The sequence below is a fragment of the Fistularia commersonii genome, chromosome 16 (genome assembly GCF_037954325.1).
Source record: "Fistularia commersonii isolate RoL2024-O1a breed Wild chromosome 16, RoL_Fcom_v1.0, whole genome shotgun sequence".
NCBI lineage: Eukaryota > Metazoa > Chordata > Actinopteri > Syngnathiformes > Fistulariidae > Fistularia > Fistularia commersonii.
The window spans coordinates 18,493,658-18,507,549 of NC_141299.1; the positions used below are offsets into that span (position 1 = coordinate 18,493,658).

The 13,892-nt window shown below is 52.0% G+C and overlaps 1 protein-coding gene across 1 annotated transcript; it reads right to left on the minus strand.

The window, feature by feature from the left end:
* Positions 1–9,100: 9,100 nt before the first annotated feature.
* Positions 9,101–12,716, minus strand: ptgs2b (prostaglandin-endoperoxide synthase 2b). The gene is made up of 10 exons (XM_086161998.1): positions 12,581–12,716; positions 12,377–12,493; positions 12,144–12,287; positions 11,916–12,059; positions 11,606–11,787; positions 11,440–11,523; positions 11,111–11,357; positions 10,680–10,966; positions 10,447–10,594; positions 9,101–10,114 (listed from the first exon to the last, which is right to left on the minus strand). The coding sequence occupies exons 1-10, from the start codon at positions 12,639–12,641 to the stop codon at positions 9,702–9,704; spliced, it is 1,827 nt and encodes a 608-aa protein (XP_086018124.1). The 5' UTR covers positions 12,642–12,716; the 3' UTR covers positions 9,101–9,701.
* Between the last annotated feature and the right edge of the window lie 1,176 nt (positions 12,717–13,892).

A 13,892-nucleotide genomic window follows, 5' to 3' on the forward strand; every position in this document is an offset into this window, starting at 1 on the left:
CCTTCTGTCTAACGACGATAAAATCTAGAATCCTTGGACATGGAGACATGCAACCGTTCACGCTTTCATCCACATGCCATATGAGAGGAGATCAGATGTGGGAATATCTGGCAGCAGCAACATGACATACCAAGAGCAGACACAGACACGCTAAAAAAAATGTAATCCGGGGCAGAAGAAGAGAAATATAATCATTCTTGCTCTCCTTCACACGGTAAATTAAGACATAACGTTCACAAGTCCTATAAAGACATGCAACCGTTCACTCATTCAGACAGATACCGCCATTCACCCTGTCATTCACACGTCACTGAAACATGCAACCATTCACCCTGTCACTCACGTCCTTCACGTGCTGATATGAGGAGTGAAACCATCATCATGTTTCTAATAATGTTCACCCTCTTCCTATCATTGCGTGTCCGTGTGCACTGCGGACAGCAAAGTAAGACTTTCCCTGTCCAGGGAAACGGGCTTCTACACTGTGCATGTGACAATAAACGCTTTGGATCTTGAATGTACAGACATGGATCTGCAGGATGAAGCCAGGAGAGCCTGGATCCTCCGCACAGACCCGGCCATCCAACCGGGGGCCTTGTTGCCGCGAGGCGGGGCGCTGAACCGAGTTCTGACGGACGGACGCCTTAAAAAATTGTCCTTGAAGCCTCACTTATGATTACATTACATTACATTACATTTGGCAGACGCTTTTATCCAAAGCGACTTACAATAGAGGACATAGGGACTGCAAATACACGATGCACAGGAAATATACAGAACAGCAAGCTTGGGTTAGTGAGGTTTTTTTTTTTTGACAAAGAATTATGATATCAGTAGCCGTTCGGGGACACGGGCGAACTTTCTTACTCGCGGCAGGCCGTCGGCGCTTCGGGATCGGGGAAAAAGAGCGAGGATGTGAATCGGTGGGCAGAACCAGGAGGCCTCCCACGTGGAAAGGCTGCCTGGAAGGACTGAAGAAACGCAGACACCTCCAGCGGCACTCGGAGAAAATGACCACACCGTCATTTTCCGGGCAAAAGATTGCTGAGGTCACCGACGGAAATGTGGGTTTGTCAGTCGTGTAACCACTAATGTCTTCTTTTAATACATGTCTGTCAGCCAGAGGGATTATAGGTAAGCAGAAAAAACACAAATATGACCTTGTCAACATAGACTTTGGAAATCTTCAAATGAAACTGCGTTACTTGCAAAGTCCTTATGACAGAAAACGCAGTTATTGCTTTGCGAAGGGGAAAAGTTCCCTGAGAAAGAAATACCATCTCCCTCCGTTTCATCAGTGCATTTGCAAAAATGACGGCATCCTTAAAAAGCTGCCGCAAACGTGACAAAGGCATCCCATCCATTGACATGGTTCCCGTCATCACGCGCGGCCGGGAGGCCGACGGAAACCCAGAGATTTACTCTTCGCGTCTGTTGCGCAACGCGGAACCCGAGAGCCTCGCCTACTCAGCTCACTGTTTCTACTACTGCGACCCATTCATAAATATTAGTCACCCAAGAGAAATATTTGTGTTTCTCTTTCGGCCGAGGGCCCCACGCCACGGTTTCTGGTTTCAAGCGAGGGAAAAAGTGACGCGGCGCCTCGGAAACGCTGCAGTTGCACCCGAGTTTCCACCGGGAGGAGCTGCAGGAGAAGAAAGCAGAGCTCTGACGGACAAAGAGCCGTCGGAACGGAAGGGCAGAATGATCTCGGCATGATAAGCAGAGGTAAAATCAAGCGTTGGGCCGCAGGGCAAACAAAAGCCGTCCCGGGTTCGAGCAGGTTCGCGTTCTTTGGGTCCGACGACGACGCCGGCGGACGACCCGAGGATCTGCGGCGTTTGCAAGGCGCCGCTTCAGAAATGGGGCAGAAAAATGCTCAGAACGTCGAACAAATCCCGGAGGCGGGACCCGACCCCGACTCTTTTTAGCTGGTCCCGACCCGGCCCAGGACTCCGGCTGCTTCGCTGTCGCTCCCGGACGGCGATGTAGGCCTCTGACGGGAACGACCTCCGACGGCGAGCCTCTCGGGGGGACGCGGCCCCGCGCCCGGCTGGAGAGCTGCAGAAAGTCACCTTTCTCGACAAGCACTTTCTTCAAGATGACAGCAGCATGTTTAACTGTTTGATCAAAAGACTTACACTTTCACTAACTCGGCCGTCCGAAATCATCCCCGGGCCGAGACATCGGGATGCAGGCTTTTGGTGACTCGCTCCGCCACGGCCGAGGGTTTCCTGTGTTCTGGGAGTCCATCATCATCGTCCCTGCTGTCGATTTATCGGCGGACGTCTTTTGCTTTCTCCTGTCTTCTGACAGTCTCTCTATTTATATTTATATTCATATTTATTTTTGACGTTGTAACTGTTGGACCGCTGACGAAGGAATTCCCCCTGGGAAATTTCATTTAATTCATTTATTTGTCCGTTGGGTCGTTGCTTTTTCCGACTTTTTCATTCACGCACCCGGCGCCGGGCCAGGATGCGGTGAACCCTAACCCTAACCCCGCCTCACCCGTGCCGTCATGACCGCACCTGAATTCTCTTGAATCTCAGGTCAACTCACCAGAACAGCTTTGCGATTAAAATCTAGGGCTTTGTTTGTTTTAAAAGCGTCCGTCTCCATTTATTTATTTATATTTCCTCGAAGGCCGGGGGGTAATAATCATCTTTCGGCGCGACGTCACACCAAAAACATCCCCTACCCACGCACACACACACACACACACACACACACACACACAGGAAACCCGACAACAAGGGTCTGAAGGTATCACTCGCACGCCGTCCTCAGCTTGTGAGCTGCAACCTGACCTGTTGTGACAACATGACAAAAATATGACACATCATGTCATGGAAACTTTCGCCACATCTAAAGATGATAGGAAGCCACTCCAGAAGCAACAAGCATTCCAGAGAAAGAAGGCAAAGCTGCTTCACGCAGAACTCTCGCCCATCGCTTACGGTCTCCGTTTAAGAGACGTGAACGTTCCTCCGCCGCGGCACCAAACAAATAACTGCACTGGAGAAGCAGGAACCAGTGGAGATGGACGAGGAGGTGAAAACATATCTGGTTTTTTATCTGCACGCTGACACACACGGATAAAAAAAGAAGAAAGAATATGAATGCGGAGAACGGCTGTTCGACGTCGTGGGCCAGAAAGATCACCCAAATCTGCCAAAAAACTCCACCGTGACAACATTTAAAGTTTTTAACCAGTTTAAAAATCGGACGGCAAAGGCGCAAAGAAAAATCAACTTTAATATGGAAAAAAAATGAAGTGGCTTTTTGGTTTTGTTCGTCAGTACTTTTGTTTCGCTGATTCTTTTGTCTTGGAATTTTGGGCGTCGTTCCCATGGAAGACCGGAAATAAATGAAATATTGTGACATCACTGCAGAAATAGAGTGGGGGCGAACGATATCCAATCCCATGCCGGACAGACCTCGGCACGATCACAAAGAAACCAGACCGAATCCATCGGAAAATTAGAAAAAAAGAAATAAATGAATCATGCACAAACATCTAAGACTGGACGCGTGTGACCATCGCAATTCATTAAACTATTCAGGGCGTTAACGTCCATAAATAAAATCGAGAACAATGTTGCCGGTGATTCCCAGGCCAATATTAATAAACGTTGAGTAACTCTTCACATGAAGTGACAAAACCCTCCCTTCCTTGACACTGAAGTGGATTTCCCTCGTTTCAAGCCGAACCCATGGCTTCTAAAGTCGAGGCCAGGCGACCGACACTCTGATAATATTTGCACGAAGTCAATATCTGGGTCGGCAACAGTTTTCACGTCGTGGCTCAAATGAGCGGCAACACAAATAGAAGAATTGAATTGTTCTGTTTGTCCGGGTTGAATCTGCGGTGAAGTCTGCACGTCCACACACCGGCCTCCGGTCCTGCCGCTGAGGCCCGGCTGCACTTTGAGTGTTGAAACGAGGGGCCGAAGATTTTCTCTCGTGGCCAAACAACCGGCGGCGAGACAAGCAAACCTCTGGAACCAGAGCCATGAAACGTATTTAAGAAGAAGAGGCAACTGGACCGGAGCCTCCCAACAGAAAAGGCATCTCCGTATCTAAGCTAACAAGCAAACCGGCACCGGTGGCCTTCGAGCAGAACGAGGAGCACAAATTCTTGTGGAAATCTTCTCGACTCGGGCCCGAGTTTCTTCGCTGGAAGAGGTTTCATTCCTCGTCCGTTCCCACGACGTCGCCGTAGCTGACGGGAACTGAAGAGGCCGTCGACAAGTGAAGACACTCCAGTTTGGTGGCCGAGAGACAAGATTTCCACAAGAATTCACGGTGACCCGGATGACCCAGAACCTCCGCAGACACGTGGCTTCCAAATGTTTGCGTGACACCGAATAAGAGTCGATGAACTCACGTGCACGGGAATGAGGACGGTTGCGTTTCATTTGAGAGGTTGTTCCTCAGAAGCTCCCCGACACACGGCGAGCCCCCGCGGTCCTCCGGGCACCAGGTGGCGCCGCCGAGGATCGGTGCCGGGGTGAAGGACGGGAACGTCCCCGAAGCCCCGCCCACCCAGACTTAACGCACCCAAAACAAGGATTCTCTCGTTCGTTTCGCAGACAAACTTCACTTTGGCCCCTCATTGGTTTGGTGTTGGTGACCCCTCGCCTCACCGCAGGGGGGACGCTTGCCGCCGGGCCCCCGCCGGGCCGACGGGCCGACGGGCCGCAGGAGAGCACAGGAGGGAAAGTGTCGCAGAAAATCTCACACATAAGCAGGTTTATCCACTGGCATCAACCCCGGCTCTGATTGCGACTGCCGGTAAGAGCGGCGTCGCTCGGTGCCGTCCCACAGCGGCGCCGGCCAAGGCTTCAATCCATCGTTTCGCGGATGATTCACAGATGTTTCCAATAAACCCGGCCGTGTAATTTCACCCACAAATCTGGGAAACAGGAATCACAAGCACATGTTTCGCTGTACTTTTCCCCAATTTTTAAAGAGGAAAAGTACTGAGGGATCGGGGCCCTCACGCAGTTTCGTTGATTCAATCCGACCGGCGCTCGTCGTTTGACATATTTTCTGTCGGGACATTTTGGATTGTGACATTAAAATCCCAGCCGGAAACATGTTCGCCGGCAAAGAAGCACCAGATGTTTTTCCATTTGCTGACTTCAACTGCTCCCGGTAGAAGAAAACTGCCGAGTGGAGACGACGAAGATGAAACTAAACTGATTAAAAAGCAAATATTAGCTATAAATAGCCGGCTTTCGTTGGTCGACAAATAACAATAGGATGATGACAGAATCGATCTGCGCTCCCGTCCGACAGGTCCTCTGAACTCTTGGCCTCAAATACCTGCGCCGTTCATGTTCCGCAAATAGAAACCCCAAAAGGAATCTGGGAAATCCCTTTCCCGCATCTTCATTCATTCGCTGACGGCGATCAAATAAACCATAAGTCAGGCAGTATCGCATGAGGGCCCGCGGCAGGTGCTGCCGCAGGGAGGGATGGGCTGGAAATACAAGGTGTGCCCGAGACACACAACAGACAGAGAATGTTCTTTTAATCCCATGATTTACATTTACATTGGTGTTTTTTTTTCTTTTAATATCTGTCTATTGTCTATATGTATATGTTGTTCTAATAATAATAATTATTATTATCATCATTATTGTTGTTGTTGTTATAATAATTAGGCTGCGTCATCCTCCACAACCCTGAAATGCAGAATAAGATGGATGGATGAATGGATTATTGTTATTATGACTATTATTATTATCATTAGCATTATTATTATCATTATTATATGTCAAAGGATTTTTTCATTAAAAGCCAAGATGAGGGATTGATTTCATGGGTGAATTATATCTCAAAATAATGGATTCATTTCCCATCATATTTAATAAAGCCGTCAGAATTCAAAAATTCACATAAAAATATAAAGCGGCCGAGCATCTGCGGGCGTGAGGACGCGACGCCGGCGTCAACACGGCGTGGCGTCCTTCGGCCTGCCGGGCGTGACGTCGTCTCCCGAGGCTCCTCCAAGACCTAAAATGGCCTGGCGCTGCGTGTGACGCCGCGGCGTGCTTGTGTTTCTGCTATGAGTAAGAGTGTGAGCGCATGAAAACATCGTGATATCATCCGAACGCCTGACGTCTGACGCCGAACGGAATCGAGGTCAGCTGCGTGGCCGTGTCGGACAGAGGGGACGACTTCTGCCCGTGAAGCCGTGGCCAAAGTCCAGCATGCAGAATATTCATGTCCCAAATATGAAATGCCAAAGCAAAGGGGCGCAAACAAACACGCCTCCTCTTCCTTCATTCGCCGAGATTTCTTTCGTTTCCCGGTTTATTGTTCCGTGAGATCACCTCACCCGGCCCGCGGACGCTCTCGGCTTCTTGGATCCACGCCCGCTGCCGCATTCCTCACCTGAGCGAGGCCGCTCGGGTGGAGAACGGCCTCCGGGAGTCACGCCGCCGTCACACCGCCGTCAACGGCCCGTTGCCACGAACGGCGGCAAAACACAGGCTCGTCAAACAATCCCACGCCGATCGAGGAAAACGTCACACCCGAAAACGTGCTCGTGTTGTTGTTTTTGTTGAACCGCTGAAGTTGATGATTACATCATTAAAATAAATATTGTTTTGTCAACGGTTCGGTTGACGGGCGTAACGGTTAGCGCCACCGCCTCGGCAGGGACGTCCCTGGTTGCAGGTTCTCTCCATGTCTGAGCAGGTTCTCACAGGTTCCCTCCAGGAGCTTTTCTATCTATCTATCTATCTATCTATCTATCTATCTATCTATCTATCTATCTATCTATCTATCTATCTATCTATCTATCTATCTATCTATCTATCTATCTATCTATCTATCTATCTATCTATCTATCTATCTATCCATCGAGAGGCCTCCTCCTGAGGAGCGTCATAGATAAGAAACCAATGAATGAATGAATGAATGATTGATTTCCCCGGCGTCTGCCTGCATCGGTTCGCCTTCATCGATGGCAGTTCAGGAGCGGCGAAGGGGCGGGGCTTCAGGTGGCGAGACCTTTGGCGGGACAACGGCGAGAAGCCAGCAGAGACCCGAGGCAGCCGCGGAATAAACGCAAGAGAAGGAAAGGGTGAAGGTGAAAAGGCCGCGTCTGCAAACGTGGCCTCACGTGCGCGGGGCGGCTGGCGTCAGCTCCCGCCTGACCTCGGTGCCTGCAAGGCGGCACGTAAACCCCTCGATCGGGGCTTCCGCAGCGCGTCCAGATCAAGAGAGCTCCCAAAGCGTCTATTGATCCGCTCCCACAGCCGCTCGGGTTCATTACGCCGACACAAAACAAGACGTGGATAATAGCACACGCCCCGGGCGACTGGCAGCGCGCAAAACAAATAATGCGCGCACACAATTAGGTCTTTTTCATGCCGTGATAAACCAAATCCCCGGGACGGGGAATCCGCCCGGCCCTTTGAAAAACTGCACAAAGATGACGCGGCGGAGAAGAGACTGTCGGTCAGGACGACTGATGCACATGACTTAATTAATGTCATTTCCTTGCTCCTGTGAGTTCCGTGTTTAATCGTCCGCGGCGAGGCGGTGGGGGGAAATGTGTGAATGGATGGGAAAATTTAGCCGCTCATTGTCTGTGTTTAAAGAGGAGACGATGCCTGACTCACCTCGCTGTGCTGCCAGTCACGTCAACATTCCTACTATGTTTGACTTGGAATTAATTTTTTTTCCTGCCCCTCTGCCGGCCTGCACCGCTGAGGCCGGGCTTCCCGACCGCGTCGAGTTTCTCCTCTTCACACCTCGTATACAGAAAAACGGAATTCGCCTCTTTTTACCCAACGGAAACTTTTTTATTCGAGCGTGACCTGAAGCTTTCTTTTCCAGCCTTATGAAACGCCGAGCACAAAACATTACTCAGACCTGCCTTTGCTTCCTTAAGGGGTTTCACCCGAGGCTGATTTTCCTGAAAAAAAACAAAAAAAACCGCAATCAAAAGAACCGGAAAGGTTTCAGGTTGACATTCTTGAGCTCTTCCTCCTGAGCTGTGGCAACTTTTATATAAACTCAACCGGAGCAATAACGGCATCATTGCGGACGCGTGAATCAGGATTATGACGTTTGCACTCCCGGAGTGACTAATCCCATTTATCACCATCGGTAATTTAACCGTTTTGTTATGGCGTTCTTCCGCCATAGAACATTGTTTATCTAAAACGCATTGATGAGGCTCCAAGTCAAAATGCAAAACTTCATTCCTGACCCGGACAAGAAGGAGAATACGGCAAAGTACGGGTGAAATTATCACTGCGAGCGGATCGCGACGAGCTCAGCAGCACGACACACAAACACTGAAAACAAAGGAACGGTTGTTCACGGCTTGGAACGCGCCGATATTCCAATTTCAGTGAAATAGAAGGAAAATAATGGGTGAAACCCCGCAAGAGAGGCTGCAGTTCACGGACACAAATGGCATGAGAATTGTGTTCTTAATGCACAAATCACTCTGCGGGAAATCTGCATTAAAGCTTCTCCTGAAACAACTGCACGGGAAATCACGTTGGCGGGTGGCGAGGAAAGCAAAAATAAGCAAAAAAAAAAAGGAGAAGAGCGGCATCGAGACGTTTTGGTTTTTTGAAATTAGCGGCCTCGTCAAAAAGAGGCCTTTTGGGGTGTTTTAGTGTGAAACTGCGGGAGGTGTACGGAAGCGCTCTGCCGGCGCAGGGCTCAGCCGACAGGGACTGAATTTTCACAACCTCCAGAGTTATTCTTTCATGGTTGACTCGCCGCTACCAAAAGGTCTGAAACGCGTCATTCAGTCGCCGCCGAGGCGCTTCAGTCTGGGACTCGGACGAAGCTAAAGCCATGAAAACAAATCCGAGTTATACGTCCGCTACCTTCTGGAGACCATTTCTCCGGGTCGGTGTTCCTTCCGGCCGATTGCGTGAGCTCAATGCCGGACGGAAAATGCAAACCCGAACCCGATCGGCCGAAGAGCACGGCTTGGCAGATCTAGTTGCAGGAAATACAACCGTCCCTTTCGGCCACCCAGTCACCAACAGGAGTGAAAAGCACGCAGAGGAAAGTAGCATGGATGAGGAGAACAAATGTCAGCCAGTCTGAGGGATTAGTTCCATTGTAGTGTTTATTGTCTCCCATGGAAAACAATTCAAAAATATTAAAAAAAAAAAAAAAAAAGAGAGCATTATTCTCTCCCTAACCCACATATTCAATCGGAGTTTCCTAGCAATAAAGAATTACAAACAAGTGCAGCTCAGTTTCAACATGATTTGAGGTGACATTAAAAAAGTGACAGAAAAAAGAATGCCCCAGTAAAACATTTAAAACGTCATTACAGGAAGAGTTCAGCTGTAAAACATCCACATGGGTCAGTCGAGACTAAAGTACCACGGTAAATGTGAAAAGTGGCACAATGTTTGCGAAACGTCTGAAACGGGTTCCGATGTACGGCTAACTAGTTAAGGCTGTAAACAATACTTCAAGTATCAAGTTGCAGTGACTGAGGTCATTAATGTGACAATAACTTACATGACAGAATCTCTCAATAAATAATACACACTCTCTCTGCGGCCGAGGCAGCCGCCGATTATAAAACACCTATAAAAAGAATGTTTTCTTTCATAAAATGTTGCTTTAAATAGGACAATAAATACAAAGATACATAAATAAATAAATAAATAGATAGAGGGTCGAGGTGTAAACTAAGTCGCTCAGAGCTCAGTAGTCCTTTCTTTCAGAATGACGGCGGGGTTGATGTCGTTGCTGCACGAGTGGCAGGTGCTGGAGTTGATGACCATGGACAAGCTCTCCTTGACGTCGTGCACGTGAAAGGACGCCACGGGGCAGGGCGCGCGCACGTTGTCGCAGACCAGCCTCTGCAGCGACGCCGTGTTGACGATCTCGAAGCCGACGGCGCCGCCGAAGGTGCTGGGCTTCCAGTACTCCGGGGAGCAGATGGGGTTCCCCATCAGACCCTTGAGGGAGAAGGGCGCGCCCATCTCCACCATGGTCTCCCCGAAGATGGAGTTGGGTCTGGGCTTCTCCACCAGCAAGCCCACGTAGAGCTCCACCGCGTCCACGTCGCCGTACAGCTCCTCCAGCACGGCTGACATTTCCTTCTCTCCTGAGGACGAGAATACAACATCTATTAACTTCTGGACTCGGTCGCCCGCCAAGTCCGAAAAGGAGGCCCTCGATTGAATAAATTCCCCGCTTCCTCGTTCCTGCCGACTCCTTTTCTCACGGCGTGCTCACGATCTGCACCTGCGAGCCGAAGGGGCCCGAAGGGGCCCGAAGGGGCCGTCTGTTTACGGCTACGACTGCTTTGCTTACACTATTCCGGAGCCAAATGAACATCTGGCTCTCAGGGATCCTCGGCGCTCAGTCTGCAATCTGTTTATCCCCACGCTGTGCTAATCATGCGCTATTTCAAGCCACGCGTATCTTTTTGCTCACCGGTCAGGTCTTGGAAGGAGCGGTAGGGCTTCATGGAGAACCGCTTCCTGTAGGCGTTGAGACCCTGGTAGCGCATTTTCCTGCTGTTCTCGATGGACTTGATGGCCACGTACATGATGGGCGCGGGGACGTTGCGGCCGCCGGCAACCTGAAAAGCGACAAAACAGTCATTTGGCGGCTCCAAAAAGCGACGGGCGTCCGGCTGAAGAGGTGGCGAGGAGACGCGAACGTACCCGTCCGGCCACCTGCCTGGTGAAGGACTCCACCAGGCTGTTGATCCCGTGCTCGGTGACGACGGAGGTGTTGAAGACAAACTCTTTGTAGTCGTAGTCTCTGTCCTCGATCCGGAAGGAGTCGGGCATGAGCGGGTGCCAGTGGTACAGCGTGTTGAACTCCGACGCGATGCGGTTCTGGTACTGGAAGCGCTGGCCGAACAGGAGCTCGGGGTCGAACTTGAGCTGAAAGTGGTAGCCGCTCAGGTGCTGCACGTAGTCCTCGATCACGATCTTGATGGTCTCGCCTGCGAAGCCCGGGACTCGGTCATTCGGGTGAAGTTCACGCGGCACGCCGAGATCTTCTGAATTTCAGATGCGCCCCTGAATGTCTTCGAGGTGCGCGAAGGATCTCGAAGAGCCGCCGCGATCTATCGGGATTGGCGACTCACCGATCAGAATGAGGCGCGCGGTCTGGAAGAGCCGCTCGTCGTCCCAGTCCGGGTGGACGCGCTTCAGGACGTCGCACACCCGGTTGTGCTCCCGGAGCCAGATGGTGGCGTACATCATGAGGCCGGGCACCAGGCCGAAGGCCTCGTGGCCCACGGCGAAGCGGTGGGAGTCGGGGACGTGGGGCGGGTAGTGCATGTCGGCGCCCGTCTCCTTCACGGTGGGAGGGTACACCTCGCCCTCTCTGACCTGCGCGGACCAGCCGGACCGTTAAACGCAACTCCGGGCGAGAAGCCGCGAGCGCCGAAGCGGCGTTTGAGCGTAAACGTACCTGATATCGGAGTTTGCCGTCCTTGAAGAGTCTCAGCTTGTGCTGCCTTTCCAGGCTGCCTCCGTAAATGTGACCCAGATCCACCTGAAAACACACTTTGAGTAAAAACTCTGCGTTCGCTCAGAGTCGTGAACCTTCCGGGCCGTGGCGGGCGCGCCCGTCTCACCCCGTGGCCTTTGGCGGCGGTAAAGGCGGGTCCTCTCTTCGTGTCCGTCTTGAAGAACTGGTGGGTGAAGTGCTGGGCGAAAAAGGCAAACATCAGGCTGGTGCCCTGGGGGTCCGGGATGAAGCTCCTCCTCGTCAGGAGCTTCTCGGCCAGGACGTTCACGTCGGGGAGCTCCTTCTTGCCTGGAAGAAGAAGAGAGGAGAAAAAAAACAAAAAAGAGAGAAACTCAGCGTCTGGCGACACTTTCTGGGCCGCCGCGGCGCTCCAGAATCTGATCGAACAGGTCGGACGGAAGCGACGCTCCGCTCACCTACGACGCCCATCGGCGTTGGGCAATCTTCTGGCACCGGCGGGAGGCTCCTGGTGTAGTAGGAGAGGTTGGAGTAAGCTTCCCAGCTCTTGTATCCGTAGTCCACGTTGTAGGTGGCAGGACTGTCGATCATGTGCGAGCGGGCTGGAGGGACAGCGGAAGACGTTAACCTTCTCTAGAAAGTACCGATAGGATGTCGGTCGTCGCTCCCGATCCGCCGGGACTTACACGTGAGCACGTATTTCATGATGGCGTTCCTCAGGAAGGAGATGTTATTGATGATGTTCCAGAAGCCCTTGAAATGCGTGAGGAGATAGTGAACGGTGTTGGGCGACGGCTTCAGCGTCACTTTAAGCCAGGTGAGGAATTCAGCTGTGAAAAAGAAAAAAAGAAAACGAAAACGAAAGTGTCACAGGTGAGTTGTTCACCCCGCGACCCTCCGTGGCCCCGCAGGTACTCACGCGTGGTGCAGTTCTGCCCGTAGAAGCCCGTCCGGGTGCAGTCGCACTCGTAGTCCTCGGCGCCGAGCGCCGTGCAGACGCCCCTGTTCTGGCACGGGTCCGAACAGCACGGGTTACCTGAGGGGAGATCACACGCACGCGGATCAGCACGTCCTCCTACAGAAAGGCATCGATCGGAGGTCCTCGTCCCGCCCCTCAACTCACCCGCGTCGCAGAGCAGGACGTGGAGAGCCAGCAGGAGCGCCGTGGATCTGAGCGCGGTCATATTCCGGGTGCTGCGGGACGGTTGCTCCGCACGGCGTCGCTCTTCGGGCTTGAAAGTGCGGGAATGTGGCGGCTGCGGGACGGCGCGCGCTTTATAGCCACGGGAGGTGGCGTCACCACGCCCCCGGGACCGGATCGAACACCAATGCGGATCGGAATACACATTCTTACACAATTCTCACTGCCTGATCCTGGTGAATGTGTGCACGCACTGTGGTCCTCCTCTGGGGCCGGAAGCTGCGCACACACACACGCGCGTTTCCATCTGTTTTTACAGCAATAAACACACACGGATGAAGAAATACGCATGAGTATAAAGAATAAAAAATGTGAGTGAAAAGGCGTTTATACTTGGGATGGATTTGAGCTGCTAGGCTGGCACGTCTGAGTCCGCCTTTCTTTCTTTCTTTCTCGGTTTATTTTTCTGAAAGACCGAATTCAGTGTTTGTTCGTAAAAACCGCCAAACTTCAGTAACTTATCGGACGTGGTGGAAAAACACCGCGGGGGGGCGGAGGGGGGGTTGACTAACAACGCAAACGTCAATCCTGTGTCATTTTGAAAAAAAAAATAGAAAGGTTGTTTATCGTAACAACGCATTCCTGCGCCCTCGCGTGGACGCGCACCTGCGCGGGGGCGCGCCGCGCTGCGTATCTGGCCTGAGTCAGTCTTTGCGTTAAACTTTCCCCTCCGCAAAGTGAAGTTGCGTTTCTAAGCCTGAAGCCCGCCAGCCGCAGGAGAAGCGCCTCCTCCTCCTCCTCCTCCTCCTCCTCCTCCTCCTCCTCCCCGCTGGGCGGCCGGACACATCCACGCTCGTCATGTCACTTTTCTCCCGGCGTGGAAATCGATAGACGGCCGTGCGCCCCCCCCCCCCCCCCCCAGGTACGTCGCAGTCTTTCCTCTTCTCGGTGCGGCTGCGGGGTTTGTGCGTGATGTTTGGTTTGCGGGGGGTGCGGACACCTCCAGGTGTCTTCATCGCGTTTCTTTTACGCAACACAGAAGAACGAGGAAACCCGTGGCGGTCGGGCTCGAATCGGCGTGTCCTCCACGGGAAGTCGTGAGAAGTCGCAGCTCGGTGGGTGGGTGGGTGGGGGTGTCACGGATGTGCCACGGTGCCTCGCAATAAAGGTGATTTTTGCACATTTTGGGCGCTTCAGACCGAAAGGTTTCCTCAGCGTCTCGTTATTTCTGTGTCATGACACACAACGCACGGAGTTGATCGGCCACATGACACGGCAGATCGTGTTCTAGCGC